The 27,592-nt window shown below is 36.5% G+C and overlaps 1 protein-coding gene across 7 annotated transcripts in view; it reads left to right on the plus strand.

The window, feature by feature from the left end:
- Positions 1-24,904, plus strand: part of camk2g2 (calcium/calmodulin-dependent protein kinase (CaM kinase) II gamma 2) — a 29,846-nt gene extending 4,942 nt beyond the window's left edge. Inside the window, exons 3-20 of one of the 7 annotated variants that reach the window (XM_088421317.1) lie at positions 6,878-6,937; positions 7,136-7,190; positions 7,531-7,596; positions 8,426-8,498; positions 9,849-9,951; positions 10,148-10,231; positions 10,307-10,401; positions 11,730-11,852; positions 13,419-13,502; positions 13,575-13,617; positions 15,331-15,390; positions 17,657-17,697; positions 18,329-18,361; positions 19,717-19,771; positions 21,180-21,255; positions 21,493-21,587; positions 22,517-22,761; positions 23,261-24,904. In XM_088421317.1, the coding sequence (XP_088277443.1) occupies positions 6,878-6,937; positions 7,136-7,190; positions 7,531-7,596; positions 8,426-8,498; positions 9,849-9,951; positions 10,148-10,231; positions 10,307-10,401; positions 11,730-11,852; positions 13,419-13,502; positions 13,575-13,617; positions 15,331-15,390; positions 17,657-17,697; positions 18,329-18,361; positions 19,717-19,771; positions 21,180-21,255; positions 21,493-21,587; positions 22,517-22,749 (1,379 nt within the window). In that variant the 3' untranslated portion in view covers positions 22,750-22,761; positions 23,261-24,904. Of the gene's footprint in view, positions 1-6,877; positions 6,938-7,135; positions 7,191-7,530; positions 7,597-8,425; positions 8,499-9,848; positions 9,952-10,147; positions 10,232-10,306; positions 10,402-11,729; positions 11,853-13,418; positions 13,503-13,574; positions 13,618-15,330; positions 15,391-17,656; positions 17,698-18,328; positions 18,362-18,783; positions 18,829-19,716; positions 19,772-21,179; positions 21,256-21,492; positions 21,588-22,516; positions 22,762-23,260 lie in introns of all 7 variants that reach the window. The other 6 variants (XM_088421315.1, XM_088421316.1, XM_088421320.1 and 3 more) reach the window with 6 other exon arrangements.
- The last annotated feature ends 2,688 nt before the right edge of the window (positions 24,905-27,592 follow it).

Here is a 27,592-nt window from a genome sequence, read left to right on the forward strand (position 1 = left end):
TCACCTTAATCAATCATGGCAGCCAATATTGTGATAGCGATTAAAATTTGATTAATTGTGCAACCTTAATAAAACCTAATATAATAAAGGCATCCATAAAGGCATCCATTGTAATGTTTAAAACACAATTTAATTGTGTTGCTCCATGTTCCAATTAATTTGCTCTTAGTTAGAAAAGAAAGCGTATTAAATTATATTTGCTGATAGCTTCAGGAACCTTGCTAAAAGCTCACATACCCCCTGAAGTCATCGTCACCTTAAACCCCATTTGAGGGCTTTAACTTTGGCTCATTTCTGTATGTACGTTTCTATAGATCTATCTAAATATTGATTCAAGTTTGTTTACCATCATTCCGTGCGTTCCCATTGGATTACAAAGTAATGGTGTTTTCTCAAAGGGCGGATGTTTGATCAGCCTGGTTCAAACACGCCTACTTATTTACATTCGACATCATCATCTGTCACTCTCTCTCGCTTCATGAATAGTGTCTTTGTTCTACTTTATTTAACCTCCGTGCCACCACTTTTGGGACAAATTAAATCATTTCAGTTGTTTGTGGCCACTGAAGGCTAATGCTAAAAACAAAACTAAAACCCAAATAAGCTTCGGCAGCCAGTCGTTAGGAATAGATAGACATTTACTCTAGCCGTCTTAATTTGCATGATTTCCTGGTGTTTTTGCATCGCGAATGCTAATGCTAAAAACACAGCTAACAACAATACAAGCTTCAACTGTATGAGGTCACTCTAGGGCAGCGGTCATTTTAGCTCAGGGGCCACATGTTGAAATATATATTCTCATACAGGTAAAAATTATGCTATACAACTTAAAAACAAATAAATACAGTTAAATAAATTCCTTTTTTGTCCCCTATAGATCCCAAATTGTGTTTTTTTTCCTTAAATTGCATGAAATGACTGGAAATTTTCAATGATCATTTTTTCATTTCTTCCTAAAATACATATTTTAGAACACATAAGATGGGTCCACCTTCTCATGCCAATTCTCAAGAACAAATCTTCTACCTTGCCCAATACTTGAAAACATGCCTTTACCGTAATGTATGTGGTATCGACACCGCTTCTCTGATTTCAAAACCCGTTGAAATTGAGTTGGTAGCGCAACGGCCTCAGGAGTTATGATAATTTGAAAAATATCTTGGGGCCGGGTTAAACCTCTTTGGATGCCTTAGCCGGCCCGCGGGCCGTATGTTTGGCACCCAACCAAATTTGGTTCCTTAGTCCAAACAACTTCAGGATCAGGTTGAAATCGCTTCACTTGTCACCATTTGTAGAATCTGAATGCTAATGCTAAAAACAAAGCTAACAACTAAACAAGCATCTTCCACTATGAATTCAAGAGCACTGTCAGGGCCGACAGAATTTTCGGATATGCTTCCACGGTCCCAGCGCAATTTCTTGGTGCAACCAGTCAAGTCAGTCTTGAAATCGACCCTGATTAAAAAACATTTGCCGAGTGTCAGAACAAATCATGTCAAAGTCGTCTCCCCACTCTAAAAAAAACTAATTTCAAGCTAATGTTTATCAGCATCGTGCGACCAATTGGGAGCAACCAATCGTTCCTTGACTAAACTTTAAATTGCTTACTAACTGTCCAAACGATAAGGCTAAAGTTGTTTCTGCCGTCAGTTTTCTGAATGCTAATGTTAAAATTTATGCTAACCATGAACCAACACGCTTGCCTTTGAATTTCTTATAATTGCTCGTGTTTGTTAACGTTAATGGTGCGAAGTGAAAAACAATTTTGAGAGCAACCGATCGTTCCTCGACTAAACTTTAAATTGTTTACTAAATGTCAAAACAAATCACGCTGATGTTGAGTCTGCCATTTGTGTTCCCTGAATGCTAATAGTAAAATTAATGCTCACAGCAATACCAACACGCTTGCCTTTGAATTTTTTTTTATAGTTGCTCACGTTTGTTGGTGTCAATGGTGCAAAGTGAAAAACAAATCGAAATGGTAACCTTCCTGGTGGAGTGAAATATTGACACGCTCACTAAATGCTCCAGTTTCTGTGTCATTAGCCTTCAGCTGTCTGTAGTTGAGTAATCTCAAGTAGCAAAAAAAAAAGTGTGTCATTTTTCGATCTGTTCATGAGGCAATATGCTTTCCTACTTTTTTTCGGTGAATTTCTTAGAAGCCTCGAGACTGAAAACATCCCGTCGTGTAATTCGTGACTCATCACACTCGTTTAATCACCTCTTTCTATCCCAATCCCCAAAAAACAATGACATAATTTTAAAGAAAGACGTTCCTATTTTAATATGGCATTTTTCCTTGAAGGGACAATGTGTATGGTTTAGATCGTTTTTCTGTTTTTTTTAAAGGAATGAATTAAATGTTTATAAATTTCAAAAACGTGTGTTCTTAACGACCAACAATATGTTTTGAATATAATCGTAGTTATCATGAAATGATATTACATGGGGGGCGGCACTCCGCTGGAGGCTGCCATGTCTGTTATAGCGACAGAAATTGGTAAATGCAGCACCCCCTGCTGTCTGTAATGAAATCCTACACATTGTCCCTTTAAAAAGTCATGAAATAAATGGCAATTTTTCTATTCTTTTAATTCATCATTTCTACTTCAAAGTGCTTCAAGGGAGGAGTCTTTACCAGTATTGCCTTCCATCACTAGTACCGATACCTTGAAATAATGCCACATATCAGCCCGATACTTCTACTAGGTTACTTATCCATCTTTTAATTATATTTGACCTAAAATAAGTTAATGAAAAGAATTATCACCAAAGGCTAAAGCGTTTTATGCGTTGAAACGGTGAAGTCCCGTCGAAGTCTTCCACCCCCCAATTCCCTCGCTGACACAAGTAAATTGACGTTTGTGAGGGCGGTAGCACGGCTCGTTTTTCAAAGCCGCCGAACGTCGGCATCCGCATATCCATCCGTCCCGCCCACGGATTCAAGAAAGGCAACAAGGAGGAGGAAGGAGGAAGAGGAGGCTTGATGGATAAACCAATACCACGATGTCGTCTCATTAATCAATCTCGTTGGGCTAAGTGCCGTCTGTGTATGTGTGTGCGTGTGCGTTGAGCTCTCTGGAGCCAACGCTGCGATACACCCGCATCATAAAGCTGTAAAAGGATGTGCATCATGTGGGCGCGGTCGCAGTTTGCCTCCCGAAAACAACCTTAATGATGCAAAGTGAAGGCACAACTTTTTCCCACTTTCCATCAAAGCCAGCCCACCTTTTTTTATGACCCGAAAGTTACCTGAAAAAATGTCCTTCTCAAACTATTCAACGTTCTTGTGAGCAATTATTTTTGTCACAATGCCAGAATGAAGAGTTCATTTTTTGTATTACTTTATGTCTACTTAACACATTCAATGCCAGGGATGTATTTTCAAGTTTTTTTTTTGTTTTGTTTTGTTTTTAAGAGTTCAGACATTCTATCCTATATACTTACGTATTGATTTAATACTTAAGGATCTGAAAATTAATGTCCTTAATGTACTCCTTAAGTATCTGGGATTGAATGTCCGCACACTTGAAAAAAACGTGACAATACGCCCCTGGCATTGAATGAGTTAAATCCTTTGATTTACCTTTCATTTTAAAGATTTTATTTTATAAAATAAAGATGAAGCTAATCATGTTACAAAATATTGGATGTCTCTTGCTTCCCCATTTTTAGTCTTTAATAGGGATGGCTCAGTACCAATACCAAGAATCGGTATCGGGTTGGAATCGGGCCCTATTTCAAGGTATCGGTACACACTTTTATAATGATTTGTGTCTACTTTGATGCTTTAATATATTTTATAAAACAAAAATGAAGTCAATCAATATTTTTTAATATTGCAATATTTAAAAATAGACCTGTTGATTCCTTAATTGTATTTTCAGCACAGTCTCACCCATTCAGAAGCCGACACTGTAATCTCGCATGTTTCCGAACAATGTGTCAGTCATTCGTGTGTCGGCGAGCCGCGCTCCGCCAAGGCCACTTGTCATCTCTGGTGTAATAAAGCCGTCACGGTGAGCCAGCATTGAAAAATAGCCTTCTCTCTTCTCAGGCCCCGGCACGTTTCTAAGAATACAAGCGGTCGAAATGGGCCAATTATAGCTCAGACGGGAAATTTGTGGAATGTCAGCTTTGATTGCTCTGCCCCGAACAAGATGGTCAGATGAAAAACATGCAGTGGCGGTGGTCCTCCTGGAATGGGAGCCAGAGGGCACATTTGGGGTCAGAATGTGTCTGAAAATGGAATTTGAACTCATTGTGTTTTCCCATTCCCACTTGCAGACATAGAATGCATACTGCTGCATTCTGTTTCCATGTTAGCGTGCCTGTGTAGTTGTCAGTCCACTGCTTTTCATATATTTACATATATATATATATATATATATATATATATATATATATATATATATATATATATATATATATATATATATATATATATATATATATATATATACAGTATAGACAACAGGTCTATATATGCGTCAAACGGCTATAACTACAGATATCTAAACAGTGTGAGCTGTCGATTTAATAAAGCTGACATATGCCATTGAAAGGGGTGATATTATGTTGATATGTCATTTAAATACAATAAATGGTAGTCGATTTGCAGCAGATTTTATTACATCAAGAAAAAAAGTCAGTCTTAAGGCAGCGTCAGTCTTCCACTGTAGTCATCCGGCATTTTCATGGGAATATTTTTCCACCGTGTCTCGGTATTTTGCCGTGGAGGAAGGAAGTGTTTCCCACTTTTCCTGCCAATGTTTTTCCAGACGCTTGAAACATCTGAACAAGTCCCCTGTGAGGCCTCTTGGTGGCTCCTATCTATCTATCTATCTATCTATCTATCTATCTATCTATCTATCTATCTATCTATCTATCTATCTATCTATCTATCTATCTATCTATCTATCTATCTATCTATCTATCTATCTATCTATCTATCTATCTATCTATCTATCTATCTATCTATCTATCTATCTATCTATCTATCTATCTATCTATCTATCTATCTATCTATCTATCTATCTATCTATCTATCTATCTATCTATCTATCTATCTATCTATCTATCTATCTATCTATCTATCTATCTATCTCCATCCATCCATCCATCCATCTGTTTATCTGTCTATCTATCCATCTATATGTATTTATTAGAGGTGATTCAGATCACGGGTTGTGCGGTCGTCATTGAGATCCATCGCCATGTCATTGGTCAAATGACTAAAATAAAGTGAATCCACGCAGATGTTACCATCTATGTAAGTGGCCCATCTGTTCTAGGAGGGACAGCTGATGGTCCACAGTCGACTTGACTAACCATTTGGTTAGTGTTGAATGAATTAAACTCATTCATTCAAAATTCTCTACAAAATGCACCCTATTTTCAAAGTTTATATATTGACATCTTTTTTTCCCCAAATTTTGTTGTTGCAGCTGGTTTCTGAAATCAATGTCATATAACATTTGTTTACAGTTCATATTTTCTATGCTATGCTACATACCTGTAACGTAGCAAACTGTGTGATTAAAGGGAAGCCGCATTCGATATTTCTTATCAGCTTGTATGTGTCCTAAACATGCATCAGCACACAGGCGCAAACATGCTGGGTCATCCTCTACTCCCCATTAGAGTCATTAACAGACAATGATTATATTAAAGCCAAACCCACAAGACTAATTTCACTAAGTGCAAAAAGGCATTTGCCGGAGTGTGTGCAAACACAATAAGCAGCCGTCTGTCCCTCCACATGTGCAAGCTCAACAAAAGTCCAACAAGCTGCCGGCCTTTTAGCTTATCTGCCTCGCTAAGTGTCTTTTGAGCATCCTGGCGGCTGAGAAAAGACATGAAAATGGAGCTTTTGGGTTGTCTGTCGGTTGCACTTACGATAAAATGGAAATTGATGAGAGAAAATAACTGGTCAGGGTGGATCATTTGGATTTTTCTTGTTTTATTAACTTGCCTTTGCTTTTGCAAGTGATTGTAACACTTGCGAAAGAAAATCCAGGATACGAAAGATGAAATTGTTAGTGTATAATAATAAGACTCGAGATACCAGCGCTCGCTCGAACAAGGCTAGAATCACAACTTGCAGTGTCTCCCCTTCTAATATGTATTTGCTCTAATTTTTTATGCATTTCAATAATTCATTGATATGTCGGCATGTCCACAAACGAGAGATAGAAGTTCTTTGCCCTGGTGTTTACCGTGGTCTTGCACTTTTCATCTTTACGTGCTTCATCCACCAACAATACACACTGTAAAACTAACAAACATAAAGCTATGACTAACATTGTACGTATTCGTATTTGGAGCTGTAAACAAACCACAGAACTTTTCCTCTTGAATCGCTAGTTAATTAGCGTGCAGTCGTATCTGATGGTAGCGTCGTTAGCATGTTAGCATAGCATACAGGAAGTACTTCGCATGACCTTAAACTAAAGTAAACTTACATGCTTAAATTATCCCCAAATAAATATGAAATGTCTCCTGTGGATTTGATGATGCCTAGATCACTGAAAATATAAAATGAAAACATACAAATAAAAAGAACTAAACGCATGCACTACTGTACGCACCACCAATACACCAGTACCATCGCAAGGCAAAAAAATGAACTAAATATTCATATTATCAACTTCTACAATAAATATTATGTATATAATAGGTTTAGGAGCTTTTTTTTTAATTTTTTATAAGGCTTGGAACGGATTAGGCTATGTACATGTAAAAAGCGCCTCTAATTACAAAAGATTTACATTACGAAATGACTTCTGGAATTAAATAATTTTGTAAGTAGTGGTACCACTGGAAATTTTCATCCTATTTGTGTAGAAGTAAATAGATTTTTTTTCTCCACTGCCAGATCACCAGAAATTGGAACGAGAGGCAAGAATCTGTCGTCTGCTTAAACATCCAAACATTGGTGAGTTGTTCATAACATTTTTGCCAAAATATACAGGCCCTGTCTGCTGTTTAAACCGTCACATAGCGCGATGGGGGTGGGACTACAGATATTATCGCAAAATACTTGGCTGACTGCCAGGCAATTTGCACATGATATCAACGGCCTCATTTATTGATATACCACGCGAATCTACCTCCGATTTGTTTCCCTCACTAGTTCGACTTCACGACAGCATTTCGGAGGAGGGCTTCCATTACCTTGTCTTTGACCTGTAAGTACATACATTTACTGGATATTTATATATATTTATATATATTGTTATGGTGAATTATGCTGTCAGAAAAAAAGAAATACATCAATTAAACAGGGAAATTTTCATTGCATATTGTCGCTACAGTATAGCGATATGATACCCTAGTGGCTGAGAAATACGACTTATTTTAATTGCTAAGAAGTTTACAAAATAGTTTATTTCACATTGAATTCATCAAGCAATTTGTTTGAAATTTTGCGTGTAAAAAAAAAAAGATTCGTTTTTGGATTGTGTTATTTTATTAAAATACTAACTATGATATACAATATGCTTGATCCGACCTGATGTGTGCATCCAGGGTGACTGGCGGGGAGCTTTTTGAAGACATTGTTGCCAGAGAGTATTACAGCGAGGCAGACGCTAGGTGCGTTCTGAACACTCAATGTCCTTGTCTTATTTTTGATTCCTTGACAAGTCCTGTTTTTTGGTTTATTTTGTTTGTTTTGTTTTCTTTGCTTCCTGTGTATGTGGTTCTCTAAATGCCGTTTTATGAATAAGTCATGAGGAGCTGCAATCATATTTTGGGGCTTGTTAACGAGCATTACTACCCGCTCGGAACACACGTGCATGCACACGCACACACACGCACAAGAACAAAATAAAAAGGACAAAATGTTTGTCAAGTGAAAAATGAAACAAAAAATCCTCCGCATGAGCTATCAATGACTTGGTTTTCTTTTGTTTTGGCAAGTCTGGTTAATATAGAAACAAAAAAGAAAACTTGATCTTGTGACAAATACATTATTCGTTTTGTGTGTTTTAATTCAAACTATATTTTACGTAAGTTCTTGTTATTGTCAGCTGTCTTCCACATCATTCACATTATTTTAGCCAAGAAATGGCACACTCCCCGTAATGGTATCACTAAGTAGTCGTGCTATGATACATTTTTACATGTTTTCATCATCTGGGTGAAATTTCTGCTCCCTAGTGTCTTCTTTCAATGCTTTCCCTTTGATGTGCAATGCCTTTGATGTAAAGATTGAAGGACTGGAAAAATACCACACAAGGGTTATACATATTTATATTCTGTATATATATATATATATATCTATATACAAAAAAATACTAAGACCAACAAAAATTAAGTGATGGTTTCATTTTGAATACCTTAGATTACGCTAAATAAAAATGATTATCTTCAAGCTGCAAACCAATAATGTAAATAAAATAAATCACTTTAATGTGTACAGCCACTGCATCAATCAAATCCTGGAGAGCGTGAGCCACATCCACCAGCATGACATCGTGCACCGGGACCTGAAGGTGAGACATTAGCACATGATTCCTTCCTCTCATCACCATTCCATCTCATAATTCCCTCTGTAGCGACTCCCCTGTTTTGTCTGCACCCCTCCTTCCACTCGCCTCTCTCTCTTCTGGACGAGCATGACGACAGCGGGACAGATGCTATTTTTGGCGTGGGATGACATGATGTCGGGTGACGATTTCACCCCACCTCCCGCCGAGGCGGAATTATTCACCCCCGACCGCATTCTGACCTCATTAGCTTTGTTGTGCTGTGCAAATAATGCAGTAAAGGATGGCAGGCTACCGTCCCCACAAAATAAATCATCAGTAGCCTCTATCACGCTGAGATCCTGCAAAACTGCTGCAAATGAGCCACAAGAGAAAAAATGGCTTAGACGTTTTTGCCTTCCGCACAGAACCCAGAGAAATGTCACGGGGCACTTTGAGATTTCCACAGTGACTGCCTTCAGACAGTCAGAAATCTTTTTCGCAAAGGGATCCTAAAAATTGCCCCAGCAGAGAGCACAGCATTTCGTATCTGCGTTTCACACAGAACCCAGTGAAACTTCACGCAGTAACTTGAGATTGTCAGGTTGACTTCCTTCAGACATTCAGAAGCCTCTTTTCAGACTCTCAAATTTCACGTTAAAGCCACTACAGAAGATTTTTAGTCATACGTGCTGTTCACACAGCACCGAGCAAAATTTCACGATTCACAACTTTCAGCTACTTGAAATTGCCAGGTTGACTTCTTTCAAACATTCAGAAACCTCTAGGATGCAAACCTGCCCAAGCTAGGACACTTAACGAGTCATATAACACAATTAAGTGAAATGGCTCCAGTTTTTGGGTCCAATTTTCACTCATCTTTTGTTGCCAGTTTAGGCATTCGTTGCTGCCCCCTGTTGATTGGAGTTTGAAATATAAACAGTGGTTTCACCACCAAAATATCCTAAATCTGTCCTCTGTTTCCTCAATATCTGCTTTCCAGATATTGACAGGGCCAGCAAAAAAAAAAAAAAACATACATATATATATATATATATATATATATACACATATATATATATATATATATATATATATATATATATATATATATATATATATATATATATATATATATATATATATATATATATATACACACACACACACACACACACACAGTCTGTCTGGGTTGGGTTGCCACGGTAACCCTGCGGCGAGGTCGTCCGGCTGCTGCAGTAGCGACTCATTACGTCACCCGTTTGTCTGGCGCTATTTTTCGCCTCTGTTCACCTCGTGTGCATGGAAAGATGAATTATTAAGTCAAAATCTGAAGTGTGCATCCAGCTGATGTGTGTTTGTTTGCATCTCCTCCAGCCAGAGAACCTCCTCCTGGCCAGTAAGATGAAGGGAGCAGCGGTCAAGCTGGCCGACTTTGGCTTGGCCATCGAAGTGCAGGGGGACCAGCAGGCCTGGTTCGGTAGGTCCAAAGTCACATCAAACACACATTCGGAAGAGCTTGACTCTATGCGGTACTGGAAAAGTCGTAACTGGGTGAAGTATATAAAGCAGATGCTCCTATCCTTTGTTCTCTTGTTATTTCTCTAATTGAATTCCGCTTACTCTGACATTTAGGAATAGCATATGATATTTTACTCATATTTACGCGCGGACAGGCTTTGCCGGAACTCCAGGATATCTGTCGCCAGAGGTCCTGAGGAAGGACCCGTACGGCAAGCCAGTGGACATATGGGCATGCGGTCAGTATTTATAGTCTTGATTTTAGCAGTGTAAAAAGAGTACACAACTTATTTTGATGTGTGTGTGCGCGGCAGGTGTGATCCTATACATCCTCCTGGTGGGCTACCCTCCCTTCTGGGACGAGGACCAGCACAAACTCTACCAGCAGATCAAGGCTGGAGCGTATGATGTCAGTGCCATGTGTGTCTTGAAAATACAGCGTTTCATGAAATGGTGGCCCCCTTTTCGACAGTAAATCAGATCCGCTTGAATGACTAAATGGCACTCTTTAAAATGAACCAGTGAAACGTAGAGTGGGATGGCTTCATTTTGGTCAATTTGCAGGAGACAGATTTTAAGTGTTATGACTGCAGTGATGTCTTTAAAATCTTGGTGATTTAATGGGCAGTGATTCATTCTTGTGGATCCAGTGTCCCCTCATTTACTGTGGGGATTATTTTCCAAAAAATATGCGTGATAAATAAAATACTCAAAATAGAGGTTTATATTTTTCTTTATTTGTTATTCCTGTTCTTTTTTTATTTAGATATGTATATTATTTGGCTTATTTTTTATACTTTTACATGCGTTTTTATTTATTATAAGTTTGTTTACTTTGTATATACTTGTATATACATTATATTTTGTTGTTTATCATCGTTGTATATATATATATATATATATATATATATATATATATATATATATATATATATACAATATATATACTAATATATATATATATACATATATACTAATATACTAATATACTAATATATATATATATATATATATATATATATATATATATATATATATATATATATATATATATAAATGCATAGTAATCCTACACAGTGAAAGTCTTATTCTGTTCACTTACCCTAGCAGACTACATTCCACAATCGAGCAAGTAATAAAGTAGGCAATACAAAAAAAAAAAAAAAATAGTAATGGAGCAATAATGGCAGTAATAATGAACCACTAGTAAATGAATAGACTTACATTCTGTGCATATTCCCGTTTGTGTTCATAATTTAGTGTTTTTCTATTTGCAGGATTTTATTTTCACGTTTTGTATTAAGTGCTCATTTATTAAATTTTAAAGCAGTAAAACACCTTCTCCCACATTTGATCATTTTCTCAGCGTGATTAACCTATACTCAGGTGTGTCTGCTTTAGTTACACTCTCAAAATTGACACTTAGTGATGGATAAACGAAGCTTCATGAAGCAGTTGATATTTTTTGACTCCTCTAGGTAGGTCAGAGAAACAGGGGAAATGAAATACAATTCCACTGCTCTACTGTTTATTTTTAAACCAAAAGCACCATCTACAGGAGTAAAACAATAACAAAAGTGTGTCATGAAGCTTCGTTTAATAAAAAAAAAATATGTTGGTCGCCAGAAGGTGAACATGAGGCAAAACTTTTTTTTTTTCATGAAAAATGTGGTTTTCCTCACATTCTGGAATCGATATATTGAATATTCATATTGTATCAAATTATTATTCTTTCAGTTCCCATCTCCAGAGTGGGACACGGTGACCCCCGAGGCCAAGAATTTGATCAATCAGATGCTAACCATTAACCCTGCCAAAAGGATCACGGCCGACCAGGCCCTAAAGCATCCCTGGGTCTGCGTAAGTTCAATACAGTACATCATCCTTTTCTTCTGCTTCTTGGATTCCTCGCTCCTTTTTTCCATTTACCGTCTAATGAAGTCATGCACTGACTTCATTTGAGGGGAAAAAAAATTGCTTTCCATCACTTCAGAGGATATGACACTGGCTTGCATTCATTTTCTGGAGATGTTCCATATAGGGGACGGCACAGTGGGGTAGTAATCATTGCTGGGTGATTGATTGATTCATGATTGATTGATTTTTGGGAATACATTTGGGGATTTACAAGTGCTGTCATGTGGTTAAAACAGTAACCAATTCATTGCAAAATTTTCCATAATTCATCATGATTAATCACTTTAAATAAACTGTTTTCTATTTTGGAATTCACATAAAATCGTAAAGTAATGTTTGCTTTCAGAGGCTGTACAAACAATTATTTGATACTACTGGTGGATAAAACTAACAAATTTGACTCATCTTTACTGCCATTTTTTCCCTGTATTTTTCACATAGGAAAAAAAAATCTCAAAACTTCTCGTTCCTCCATTTGGGGCAATGCTACTCAAATAGTGGGGTGGGCGTGAGGTGATGCAATGAAATAAGTTTAGTATTTTTATTTTTTTATTTTTAGTTTCAGGAACTTTGATGAACTTTTCAGTTTTAGACTAAGCTGTAACGCATAGAAACACTGTAAAAAGTTATTAACAGTTGCTGAAAGTTTATTTATATTGCTTTTTATTTGTTAATGTTAAAAAGGATTCAGGTTTAGGTATACTTATACAATATTATAGATAATAATCTTATTTATAGTCTTTCTTCCGAGGAACTTGTACTTGGGAAAATATAATTGAGAAGCACTCATTTAGGGAGAAGTTCAAGATGTTTGGCTCTGAAATGCTTTGAAAAAGACATACAGCTAATTCAACCTAAGCAAATGTATATTTTTATCAATGAGTCATCAAGCGAATGTGGAAAATAAAATGATTAAAGTGCCCATCTTTTTTTTATCTTTTTGCTGGTGATTCTTTCAAGCGTTGTAGCAAAATTAACAAAGTTCGTTTTTTTGTTTTTTTTTTTTATATCATGACCACTAGCCTCTATTTTTGTAAGTATAGCGATTTGAATTTTTTTTAACCAAACACAATTTTTCTATGAGATTAAACACGATAAATCAAATTTTTTCAATGATTTTTTTATGAAGTTCGTGACACATATTTTACCTGAGTAAAAAAAAATTTGTTTTTTTCTTTTTGAGCTTTTTTTAAGGTGAAACTCGGTTAACGTCCATCTTCTATCTTCTATATTTGTGCCGGTTACTCTCCTTTGAATTTGGTTGCAAAGTTATTAGACACAGGAGGTCTATCAAACTAAGTGAATTGCTTCTGGATTCGGCTTGTCGTGGTTGCCATCTAATGAAAGCCTTATTTTGCCAATGTCCAAGCAGGAGAGAAAGCAAAGATTAAATTCTCGAAGCTTGACGAATGGAAATCATTTCGAGTTAACAGGAGGATTTAAAAGTCTTACGTTTCGGTTTAACGTAGTTATAATGTATTTAATGGCTTTGTTGCTCCTTTACTCCAGCAACGCTCTACTGTGGCCTCCATGATGCATCGCCAAGAGACGGTGGAGTGTCTACGCAAGTTTAACGCCAGGAGGAAGCTGAAGGTGGATTTCCACACGCACACTCAATGAACGAACTGATATGCCTATCATTTTATAGCCCTAATTGTTTTACAGGGAGCCATTCTCACCACGATGCTCGTGTCCAGGAACTTCTCTGGTGAGTTGCAAGTTCATACTTTTTTTTTTCTAAAATGAACAAATGCAAATGGTCAAATGCTCGTTTTTTAATTCTTCAGTCTGGGTAACACACATGAGGGTGTTGCCTTGATCAAGCGCCCTTCAAAGCTTGGATGCCATCATGACTTTGGTATTTTAATGCGCTCCCGTGGGCCGCTGCCAACTGTTTTCCATTGGTCGGCGTTGAGCCAGCCGGAGTGACGGGCGCGTACATATGGAAAGCTTGAAAGCTGATTAAATTACGGATTTGTTTTGGATTTGTCTGTCTTCATTGAAACCTTCTTAGGTGAGTTACGGTTTTGTTTTGGGTGCGGCATCATCAAAACCTTAATCTTAGGAGAGGTTTAAAGCTATTAAGAATGCCATTAGGTCATGCGGGGTTTTAGACGTTTCTCTTAAGAGGTACCTTGAAGTGTTGGGTCATCCTCGACTTTTTGACTAGCTTGAGAAACTGACGTAGTTCTACGTTTTGGCTCGTTGCTTCTTTTTTCAAACGCCATCGACAGATGTGACTCAAATGTGCAAAATTGGTCACAGACGGGGTAAAACTAGGCAGATGCGAATCTCAGAGGGTTTTCATATAATGCGTATTCTGACCACACTCCACACAGTAGGTGGCAGTTATGCACCTTGTGCTTTAGATAAATAAAAGAAGAAGAAGAACCAGTTTGAACCGCAGCTTGAATGATCTTGAAGTCGCATCATATTTTCTTATATATCGCTCATTTCTATTATGCAGGACATTCATTCACAAAATGAGTCAGCTAGCTAGCTAGCATGAGAATCTATTTAAAAAGTCTATGTCATAACTCATTCACTGCTCATTCTTATTGAACTTCAAAGCCAGATTCAAACCAATCACAGATTCCAAATCAGAGTTGTTTGTTCACAAAAAACTTCGGGAAATATTGGTGGACCGGCAAGCTAGCTAGCATGAAAAGCTAGCTGAGCAGTCTACATGTCTGCAGATCCAGTGCGCTTTTCAAGAATTACAAATAACTTGTGTCTTGAATATGACATTAGTCACAAACTGTACTTGTTTGAAAAGAACTTCTGATTTTGTCTGAGAGTCAGTTAGCTTGCTAGTTTATGAAGCAAACTCTTACAAGCTCGCTATTTAGGAAGCTAGCTATAGTATGACTACTCTTTCTTGTCTAACATCACAGGCAAATGTGACTGAAATAGACCGCTCCAGTCTCAGAAGGTCCAAATTAAAATATTTTGCTCACAAAAATTTGTGAGCTAAACGCTTCTAAGAAACGCTAGCATAGCTCACTCAGGACTCCCTATCAAATTGCTGAGTGAGTTTGATTGGCCACATCAGCAGGAACATATTTGAAGCATTTGTTTTTTTTTCCACAAAAGGATGGTGAAAATATGTCCTTTGAAGACATTGGAAGGAGAACAAAATTAGGTTGGGTGTCAAAAAGTCACAACACATAAATGCTGGTTGAAATGAAGAAATTTTCAGAAATCTACTGACAAGCTTGCATGATTTGATTAGGTCATAGCTACATTTTCTAAGTTGCCCCATGATATTATAAAATTGTACAGTCATATTTTAGTAAATTTGCTCTACTTTTGCCTCGCTCCAAAAGAAGGTGCAGACTTGAATTTGATCTGTAAATAAGGCTGCCGTCCCACCTACCAAGTATGAACCCCTCCACAATGACTCATTTTTGTCCCGCCGTAGTGGGACGGCAGCACACAAGTCCCGCCGCAACCACCAGCACCGCCGCCATGGCGCAGGAAGGTACAACTGAGCCACCGCCGTCTTTGCATTCGGGTTTTGTCGGCATGCGGTCTGCGGCTATGCCCCAGTACACCCGACCGGCCCCCTCCCACTCCCTGACCGGACCGCTATTGATTGGTCGTCATCAAATAAACGGAAGGCAGAAAAGAAAGCTCAAGAGTTGATCTTTCCGTGCTTCTGCATGTGTGAATGCTTGGCCTTCCTGCCTACTCTTGGACAAAAAAATATTACACAAAATAGTCTTAGCATTATACAGTGAACCCTCACCTACTTGTCAATTCTAGTGTCAAAAATAATAAAACAATTCACACGTCGTCACTTAATTCAGAGTACTTTGTGATCTGCAGGAGTGAGGTAAGACGGACCCACTTTATGAATTTTACACTGTCGTTCAGTTTGACGAAAAATAGTAGATAATGAACAATCATTCAAAAAAGAGGTTTCAAACTGTTTGATGCCACTTACAGTTAAAGGTAACTGTCCATCATATAATAAAAAGATCAATAGTGCACTTTAAACAACTACATAAATTTGTCGTTAAGTCTGCTAGCTTAATGCTAATATAAAAGGGCAAATGTCAAAGACGAGCTAAAAAATAGCAACAATGTGGCGATGTTGCCAGGCTTTAATCAGCATATATTTGAGCATAAACAATATAGAAAAATATACTAATACTCGTGGACATGTATCTTAAAATTTAAACAATTAAATGTGGTAATTTTTGCTAATTCCTAGCAGGGGTTCACTGTAATCCAGTTACATAGAAAATTTTAGCATTTACACTCCGTAACACTCCCATTTCTGCCATCTTTGCTTCAATTTAAATTATCCTGATGCCCGGCCAGTGCCTGCCTACGTGCCAGTGTGCATGCTACATGCTCAAATGTCCCGTGATGACTGCCTGCTAATTTGCATGTAGACAAATTATACTATCAGTAAACCTGTCAATTTGAAATCTTATATTCAAGTGAAAATGACATACGTAAATATTGTGAACTGCCCTACAAAGGATCAGTGGGCTAATGGTAACTCACAAATTATGGCTTGTTGAGCGCGAGGATATTTTTTTTTCAATGAACTCTAACAAATGAGGACTTTTAATTCTTTGATTCTACTGGTATTCATTTCAAGGTCTGATTGTTGTATTTTGAAGTGAATGCTGCATGTCAAAAGCATGAAGCCCACAATGCTGGTATTGTCTGCAGTCTATCAATGCTAACATGGAAAAAAAACATATATATATATATATATATATATATATATATATATATATATAAAACTTTCTTACTTTTCACTTGCCACCCTTCTAACTCTTAAACATGGAAGGTAGGGGAAGGACCACAATAGTGTGACTGTTTTATCTTTAATGTCATATTTTTCCATAAATTACAGTGAATTCTTTTGCTCCAATTAAGTCTAGTTAGAAAAAAAAAAACTTTAAAAAACTGCAAGAGTCAGGGTGTCCAAACTATTTCCTCGGGGGTCCATTCAAGGAAAAAGCAATTACATATTTGAACAACATCAAATATGTATGAACAACGTTTATTGTACAAATCTTTAGGATTTTGTGGAGATCAGAGACCCGGTAATTCACCAGAAAATATCAGCACCTGAATCCTACTTCTACATTTACAACAAAAACAGGAGCAATCTATCAACAGATATTTTTTTTCTTTTTCTGAGCCGCTGTTTGGGAATCATTCATGCATCCTCTTCACACAGAGGTTGGGGTCTAATTTTTTTATCTAGTTTTCTATTTGTAGGATTTGCCAGAAAATGACAGCTTTGAACCAAAATGGCTGACTCCCTGTTCAGTTCCAGTCATGGGTCTACGAGACTTTCAGAGAGGGGAGGAGGGTTGTTTTATCATGTCTACTCAATCAAACTGTTGTCAGTCACAAATTATGCAAATTGCCCTGAGGGGTGCAGCTGAGTGAGTTTTGGTGCCGTGATTTTGAGGATCCTTGAAATAAAGTACATGTGGTACATTTTAAGACCGTCCCTTTCCTATGTCACAATTCCTGTTATATAATGTGTCAACATTTGTTAGCCCATTCGCACAATTGTGTAACTAACTTTTGAATGTTTTTGGGGGAAAAAAAAACCCGTTACCTTGATTTGAATTTGCCTGAGAATCTACATGGGGATATATATATATATATATATATATATATATATATATATATATATATATATATATACAGTATTTTTTTTTTTTTTTTCTCTATACGCTCTTGATGTAATTCTTTTCATTTCTGTGTTGCAGCTTGCAAAACCTTATTAAACAAGAAGTCGGATGGAGTAAAGGTACGTTTCCCACTCACATCCTCAGTCTGTCTATTTTTTTACTGCCTGTTTTTCAGACTTTTCCAGTACTTATAGATTTTACTCGGTCAAAGTGGATCATTGTGGTTCTTTGTCAAGCTAATTGTGTTGGTTAGCGTTAAATAAAAGGTTGAGGCTAAAAGATACCAAACAAAGACTGAAAACATATAGGCTCAACTCAGAAAGTAAACTCTGTACCACCTGAAAATATATTAAAATCTCCAACTATTATTCTCATGACCAACTAATGTTGTAACCCATTTTTTAACCTGAAAATATAGCTTTCTTTAGTTATTTAATTAATCAAATCCAATAGTGAAAACCTACTTAAATATAGTAATAAGAACTCAACAGTTTGGGCATTATGATTTGACATTAAACTCCTCAAATAAACAGCTTTTTCTAATTTATTGTGCACCTGTATATTTTCATGTTTTCAGTGTTTTTATTTTCCAGCTGTATACACTTGCTTTTCTATAAATGGCTCCCAATTTTTCTGACCTGTCAATTTTTTTTCCCTCTTTCTGTGCGCACAAATGTGGCCGCTTCTTTGTTTTGACTATGATTTGATTGCTCATTTATTTTCCTCCTCCTCTTCATTGCTGTCTGTCAGAAAAGGAAGTCCAGCTCGAGTGTATGTTTGATGGTGAGATGATGAGCTCTTGTCGCCCGCTCACTCGCTGTGCGCTCATCTGTTTGCCTGTCTGACGCCTTTTTTTTTTTTTTTTTTGAACGAATCTTCCCGGGCAAAGACTCTTGAGCCGCTGACACTTTTCATTATGTTTCATTCATTTTCTGATTGCTGTCCATCCTTGCATATCTTCGTACCTTGTACACACACACATACACACACGTTTCCATGGATCTCGTTGTGTTCAAGTAGAGGAGGAAGAGGAGGAGATATGCAATAGAAGACGAATTAAACTCACATATAATCAAGGAGAAAACCATGTTGTTCTGTTGCGTTGTGTATGTTGTCATGGAATACTGTGTTATTCCTTGGCCTCATGCCCTTCATCCATCCTTCATTCATCCCTGCATGGTAAAGTGTGTCTTACCTCCCCCCAGGAAATGCAGACCACGGTCGTGCACAACCCAGCTGACGGTACCAAGGTAAGATGCTCACAGGCGATGGGGAAGAAAAAAAAAATTGTAGTAACAGAAAAACATAATAATTTGTCAAAAAAATAAAATGTTGTGTGTGTGTGTGTGTGTATATATATATATATATATATATATATATATATATATATATATATATATATATATATATATATATATATATATATATATATATATATATATATATATATATATATATATATATAAACACACACACATACACACGCAAGTATGATATTTAGTGAAATGTAAAATTATAATCAACTGTATATAGCAGCTAGGATTAATGATTAACACTACATCTTATATATCATGTACAGTATGAGAGTAATAATATTGCCATTTATATCCATCTTATTTAAATAGTCCTATTTAGAGTTACTGTATATATATATGTATGATAATGTACTGTATAGTGTATGAAAAAACAATATAGCATATCCGAGAATGTATAAATTCGTAAAATCATCACATAAATAATGCGACAAAGTAATAGAAGTATTGTAAAAATAGTCGAGAAATGTCAACTTCCGTAGCATGTTTACATGTGTTACATGTGTCAAAAAAGCCACAATTGGACAATGTATTTGGTGGTACCATTCACCCATCATTCAATGTTCTTCAAGAGTCTTGAAATATTACTTTTCCAAATATTTATTGGCGTAATCATACAAACTCTGGTCGACCAAATTTTGGGGGAAAAAAAAAAATCTCATATGCTTGGACACTGCCTTGGCTGGTTTGTGCTCCTGGGAGGTCGTTGTGTGTCTCATCTAGCCATCCGTCAGGTTTGTCACATACGCCGTGTGGTGTTATTTGTTTTTGTTTTGTTTTTTTTGGTGTCTCCATCTCAACCGTGTGACCGTGTTCTTCCGGCAGGGCTCGACGGAGAGCTGTAACAACGCTGAAGAGGAGGAGATGAAAGGTAGGAAAGGTACTTGTCCCACTTTGGCCTTCTCAGCATGCTGCATTTTGTAGAAAAAAAATCCCCCAAATAAAAGTCACAGTGTGTGTTTATTTATTTATTTATTTGTTTGTTTGTTTATTATTACAATTTATTTAATTCTAAAGATTTTTTTATTTTCAGTTGGTTTTTAGTTGGTCTTGAGTAATCTTAAAAATATATCGCTCTCATGGTATCATTAGAAAATATCTCCAGAAATAAGTTATTTATTATTTTTTATTTATTTTTAAAGTGTTCTAGGGCCATTTGTGGCCCCCGCGCCAAACTTTGACCACCCTGCTTTGAGGCTCCCGCTTTCCAGTGGGCCCCATTAGCATAAGTGTGGTGTCGTGCCTGAGCGGCACATGGTGACACTGACACTTAATCCTGTAATTAGTCTCAGGACCTCCTGAAAGGAGCTAATCTTCTTACAACGAGAGGAAGAGGAAGAAGCCGTTGCGTCGCTTTTCCTCACTCTTGATCCTCGGCCAGGCTGCTTTGTGACAGCTGCTTTGACTTCATGTTGATGATGATGAGACTTTTTTTTTTTTTTCTCTAGCTATTTGTGCTAAGATGTTAGCAGTAGTGTTAAAGCATCCTATCAGGAGGATATTAGCGTCCCGCTCCTTGGACTCTTACTCATAACTCTATAAGCATCTGTGAGCTCTAAACCAAACACCAAAAATGAACTCTTCGTGATGATGATGCGTTACAGTACTGTGCTACCACCTGCTGGCTGTTTGGGTTAATTGCAGGCAAACGCCATAATCGATGGCTGGGTTTCTTGTTTTCTGATAAATCGGTTAAACAACGTCGAGGGGAATCAAGTACTAACGTTAAAGTAATTATTGGTAATTAAGTATTAAAGTGGTTACTTTTGTTACTAAAATACTGAAGTGCTCTATTGCTTTAGCTTCTAAAGTAATCAATTTCTTCAGGTGCTAAAGTTCTAAAGTGATCATTTTCTGTAGCACGTAGGTACATAAGTGATTACTTTTACACTTGACGACCTAAATTAATTGATGACATTAGTACCTGATGTAAGTACCTGAAGGAATTAATTACTTCAGTTACTGATGTACTAAGTTCCCCATTCAATTCCAGGTACTAAAGTTGTTAAATTGTGTTTCAAGCTTTTTGCTAAATGAGGGTCTAAAAAATAGCTGGTACTAAATGAATGAAGTACAAAAGTAACCAATTATTTTAAATCATTAAGTACTAAACTTTTTTTTTAAGTAATTTACAGGAGAGATTCACCCCTTCACTCTATGCTTTTCGAGATGTTTTGGGTTTTAGCTTTTTGTTTCAGTATTGGGGACTAATTTCCTGTCTGCATGCTTTCAAGGTCTTCAACTTCCTGTTTCGAAACCTTGAGATTATTTTATTGGTTTGTTTTCAGGCCGCAAACAAGAGATCATCAAGATGACCGAGCAGCTGATCGAAGCTATCAACAATGGCGACTTTGAAGCCTACACGTACGTTTTCACATTTGTTCATGTGTTCACATTCGGCATTTAAATGAAACTGCTTTCCATGATACCAAATCAGCTCTGGAGTTTTCTCATTTCAATATAGTTGAAATAATGTAAAGAGACTATAGGTATCCTCATATAATTTATGTCAAATGTAAAATCACAACAATGGATGTAAACCTACTTTCACATTCGTGTTACCATCTAATTTCATGTATTTCTTTTGTTGTCATGTATCAGAAGAATCTGTGACCCAGGCCTGACCTCATTCGAGCCGGAGGCTCTGGGGAATCTGGTGGAGGGCATGGACTTCCACAAGTTCTACTTTGACAACTGTACGTTTGACTTCTTGTGTTCTCATTTATACATGCAAGTCGCAATGTTCGGTAAACCTTCAAATCTAAAAAAAAAAAATTTAAAAATCCAAGAGCTAATTACCTGTATGTTTTTGTAAAGATTCTCAAATACTAACATTGGTTGGACACTGACTAATCACATTTTGGGGTTAAAAATAGCCCAATTATGGGTCATTAAGGGATCAAAACAATGTTTGGGTCAATTTGATGCCACATTTGGGGTTGCTTTGCACAAAACAACCTTAAAATGGGTCATTTTGCATAGGAAAACTTAAAAAATTGGGTATTTTACGCAAAAGAGAATTAGGTCAAATTGACCCAAATATTGGGTCAGTCCTGTTTACCCATATTTGCATTATTTGGATGCAATTATTTTTAAAGTATTATTTTAGTATAGTAATATTTGCATATAGGGTTAGGGTTACTTCCAAAATAAATTTGTTCTGGAAGTCATTTCGTAACATGAATTTGACTTTCATGCTTGTTATGCACTAATGTAATTCTAACATATATTATTCACAGTTTTTGATGCACTTTTATAATTTAATATAATTCATTTTAAGGGTTTTGGGAGCATTTTTGGGGTTTGGAATGGATTACGCTGTTTACAAGTAATAAGCCACCCTACTTTCGAAAAATTCACATGACGAAAGTGACTGGAGAAAACTGATTTTGTAAATAGAGGTACCACTGTGCATTGATGGCCTGAGTAACTGAAAGAAACTCTCTTCAGACAGGAGGCTTGAAAATGTGGAGTCACCTTCTCTCCATTTCATTTGAAAACACAAAATGTAAACATTTTCAGTTAGGAGGTTTTGTCCTTTGGCCACCAATGTGTAGCTAGCTTCATTAGCCTTTTGTTTGATGAAAGTAAGCTAAGTGTCCCCTTGCTTCCTGCTTGCCTTCAGTACTGAGTAAGAATAGCAAACCGGTGCACACCACCATCCTGAACCCTCACGTGCACCTGATGGGCGAGGACGCTGCGTGCATCGCCTACATCCGCCTGACGCAGTACATGGACGCGCAGGGTCGCCCGCGCTCCTGCCAGTCGGAGGAGACGCGCGTGTGGCAGCGCCGCGACGCCAAGTGGCTCAACGTGCACTTCCACTGCTCTGGAGCTCCCGCCGCGCCGCTGCAGTGAACGCCACGCCGGGTAAGACATGTATGCCTTTTCTCTTTGGTATACCTTATATTTCCTAGGGTTACGTACCTCACCAAAACAACACTTGTGGGGTGACTAACTCCGTAGCATAACTTGGGCCTCCATACAAATACTGATCCGTTACAATATCAACAGAAATGATACATGCTTTTGTTTATTTGGGGGGGTTAATTTTAAAAGAGACTTGATCAGGTGATACAAATCAATCAAAGAATAATAACAACAGTTATGAGAAAATGGGATCCATCTAATCTAAATATTTTAGTTATGAAAAGTCAACCTCACACTTGCCCCATACACTGCAAAATTTACAATAAATCAAAGGACGTGTTGAAATTGAAGTATTTTGTCGCCATCTAGTGGCATCAAGACGCACTTGCAAAGCCCAAAATCTGCATCACATATATTCTTTCTCTTTACAAGTATCCCCAGTTTTTGTTTTTGTTTTGTTTTTTGTTTTATTAATTATTTGTTCTTCTTTGTCCCTCAGCTTGTCTTCAACTCTTAAAGCTGATTGGTGGAGCATGGACTCTCTGCCGTGATTGCAAGCATCCTGGTCTGGTACAAGACGGTAACAACTTACATGCTAAGGGGCGCATATACAACAATGACGACAGTCAAAAGAGAAAATAAACAAACACAAAAACACTTCAAACAAAAAAGGGTATAATATACAATAATTAGCTTGAGCGAGGGAGCAGGAGGCCCACCAATGGACCGGTGCGGTTCCTCCGTGTGGATGGTGCATGTTTACGGAGAGTGCGCGGGTTCGATGCTGCCGCCTCCCCCGCTCCTGTCGTCTTGTCTGCTCGCACGCACGCACACACCAGAATTGTGAAGCACTAACATGAAATTAGCATAAACGTCCAATTTGGACTTTGTTTAATCACATTACTCAAAGGGACCTTCATTTTTTTTTAATTATTATTATGAGGATTATTTTCTACTCTTATTAGTGGTTTTTATGCATTTGAACATACTTTGGGAATTTTATTTAATGCGTGAATTGATATTTATATGCAAGATGTACAGTATGTGCGTGTGTGTGGATGGCAAGCCCTTTGAGCATTTATTTTATACTTGATATTCACACGAAGGTCCATGTGCTAGTACGATATTTGTTTACACCAGTAAGAAAATTTAACTCGCTAGTAAAACGACGAGTAAACATATTTCTACTTACTAGTGGCACTTTTAACAACACCGTGACTTAAATTTTTCAAACTACTGTGCCGCACTAGTAACACTACTATTGTAGGCATGTGTTACATACTAGTTGCCCCCCTGTAGATTTACCTCAGTAGGCACACACAGTTTGCCACAGCACTGTGGGAATATCACACTAGTGGTAAACATAGTTTCTTTGTGCCTACTAGTGCACTGAATTGTCACTATGAAAAGCTTGAGCATTTATTCATTTTATTTGATATTTAGTCTGATTTTCTCACTAGTCAGGCAACTGTGCGCACTAGTAGAATAACGTTTTTTTTTTTTACTACACTGTTTAATGACATCTTAGCATTAACTGACGCAACTCATTTTTTTTAATTGTCACTAGTAGTATTAGTCGCAGGAGTAGCAACAACGTTGGTATACTACTAGGACAAACAGATTAACATGGCTTTTTTTTAACCGAAATTTCACACAGTTGGGGAAAAAAAACTATTTGTAAAACAATCATTCTACTAGTGCAATTTAGTCTAGTAGTGTGTTGTAATGTCTTTATTGAATGTCATTTCAGGATTGTGTTTTATTTGTCTGCATTTGTATGACAATTTAGCATACTAGTGAAAGGATGCACTAGTTAGTAGTTTTCAAATGGGGTTTTGCGAAGGTGGCATATGAGATTTTAACAGGTTTTCTGCAGGTACTCTCAAATCTGATTTAAGGCTGTGATAAGAACAGTACATTTGTTTTCAAATTGAGAGCAAATGAAATGGAACATGAAGCAACATAATGCTAAATTGTGTTAGAGTGATTAATTTGCAAAACCTCTCACATTACCTTCTGGAGTTGTTGATATACCACTACAAGTCAAGTACAAAAGTTGAAGAAATCAAACTGATGTCTTATTTTTCATTCAGGAAAAAACTTTGTGAACAAATGAACATTGTAAACTTTTTTTTTTTTTTTTTCAACTACAAATATTTCCTTTCCACACGGTTTGGTCCAATTCCGGCCTACTAGTACTCAATTATACCTAAACTACAGCACTGCAGAAAAACATTATAAAAAAACGAATTAAATAGACATGTTTGACAAAACATGATGAATAATCGTGATTTTAATATTGACCAAAATAATCGTTATTATAATTGTGCAGCCCTAATATATATATATATATATATATATATATATATATATATATATATATATATATATATATATATATATATATATATATATATAGTGGGAAAATAAACAGAACAAGAGCTAGCACACTGAAGTGAATTGTCGTATCATTGAGGACAAAGCGCGTACTAGTACATGGAACTTCGGGTGGTTACGAAGTATATGGAATGAATACTCCGAAGATTTTCCATACATCCGTGTGTTTAAGCATGATTCCATGTCCACTGGCCTGTACTGTTTCTCCGACTGTTGCTCCTCTTCCTCCCTCGTCTTAATCGTGATGATGATGATGATGATGTCACCCTCTCCCGCGTCTCGTGTTTATCGTCCATCTCGACTTGCCGTATTTGTGTGTTTGGCTTCAACGAGCATGTTCGCGGACTGTCGGCTGAAACACGAGGCAAAGAAAAAAAAAGAGGAAAAAAATTCAAGGCGTGGTGGGAGGAAGAGTTGTGAGGGACTTTTTTGCTGTAGGCAATCAAGCGACAGGTCCTTTATTTGTTGTAAATGTTGTATTTGTTGTTTCGTGTTTTGGGTGTTTTTTCAAAGTCAGAACTGGACAAGGGTTTACATGGATGAAACTGCTGCAACCCTTCGCTACTGTCGCACACATTCTAGAGTCACATGAGCACATGCAAGCCAATGTCGTCCCTTTAAGAGGAAGCATAGCGCAAATACTTTTTGCACCGTTGTAACTCGCTCGAATGTCGCGTCTCTGAAATGATGACATTGCTCGCCAGTCATTTCATTTTAGTAATAGTTTATCAGCTACTCGGATCTTTGCTGCAGATTATCACAGATCTGGACTGCCGTTACTTAATTGGCTTTTTTTGTAGTTTCTTTCAATTTTTTTATTTTTGTTGTAATATTTTTTTCATTTTTAGACTCAAATGGTGTTATTTTCTTGATTTATTTTTTTTCCCCTGCGCACTTTTTAATATTTTCCTCTCTTGGTTTTGGAAATTGCTCTTCATAATTGTTTTTTTTTTCCATTGAGACTAAAATATTGTCTTTTATTTTAATTTTATTGTTTTATTTTATTCTTTTCCCCAACGTTTTTTTTAGCATTTTTGTTTTTGTTTTTAAATAAAGTTAGTATTATTTAAAAACTATAACGTTAAAAATTTTTTTTTGCATATCAGCTTGTATTATTATAATTACTAATTTTTTTTCATGATAGTCTTAATAACAACTTTCATGCATTATTAATGCATCCCTTCACTATTTTAATATTAGTATTTTATTATTTGCTCTTCATTGTTTCCTCCCCACAAAAACTAAAATGTAAAAGCAAATGCTCTTTTTATTTTTTCATGAATTTTTTTAAATTACTTTTTCACACAACGTTTTTTCCATTTTGTTTTTATTTTTTCCTACTAAGATTATGAAGGGGTTTTTTTTCGTTCAAGTTTTAATTTTTGTATTATTTTGAAGTAATCAAATACTATTTTTTCCATTTAAATAATGGTCGTGTTATTTAAAAAAATGTCTAACTTTTTTTTTTCTTTTTTGCTCATCAGTTTATGTATCATTATTTTATTCCTGATAATTTTGGCAACCTTTTTTACGATTAGTTTTCTCCCCCCTAAGGCAAAATTTTTTCCTAGAGTTTGTATTTCATTATTTTTTTGTTATTTTTCACATACCCACTAAGATTATATTTGTTTTCATAAGTTTTTTTCAATGCAATTCATTTTCTGTGATATTTGTCATTGTTTTCCCTTACTACTAACATTTCAAATATTTTTCTATTATTATTATTATCAGGATGATCTTAACTTTACACTAATGTACACAGCACATATCACTCTTTTTTTTTTTTTTAAGTTTTGGGAGTGTTGATCAAGCCGTGATATCACTGCAGCTTTCAGGCTTGCATTTGTTTTCAACCCGACAACCAAGACAGGGTATGGTTCCACTTTTAAGTCTTAATTGTTGTATATATGTGTCACGTGACCAAACCGCAAGTGATTGCACCAACTACCTAAACTTTCAACACATTCATTCACTGTGTAGCTTTTGCATCATATGAATATTTACTGTTTGCAAAGGAAAAACACCTGTTAGAGAGTTATTGTCAAAGCCACAGCGACCATACACAAATATGAAAATATATGCAGTTTTACATGATGATGATGATGATGAAATATGCATGTGTGATTTCTAGTCATTTTTCACCTTTTACTGGATGGACAATTGAAAATCACTCATGTCACAGAGTAGAAGAAAGCCTTATTAGCTTTTTGATGCGACTGTTGTAAAAAAAAACAAAAAAAAACTGAAAGAAAGGATAAAATAGAATACGGTTGGATGCCATTTTTTTATGCATGAACGTTGAATTAAAAATCATGACAGTGGTGCATTTACAAAGCTGTTTGTGTGGATGGTTGTTATTCATAGCTTGGTTATTACTGGAATATTGAAGTGTATTTAATAAAAAAAATAGCATTTCAATTCTTTGTATTTTGCT

This window comes from Hippichthys cyanospilos, chromosome 8, assembly GCF_059441005.1.
Source record: "Hippichthys cyanospilos isolate Australia breed blue-spotted pipefish chromosome 8, RoL_Hcya_1.0, whole genome shotgun sequence".
NCBI classification, from domain to species: Eukaryota; Metazoa; Chordata; class Actinopteri; order Syngnathiformes; family Syngnathidae; genus Hippichthys; species Hippichthys cyanospilos.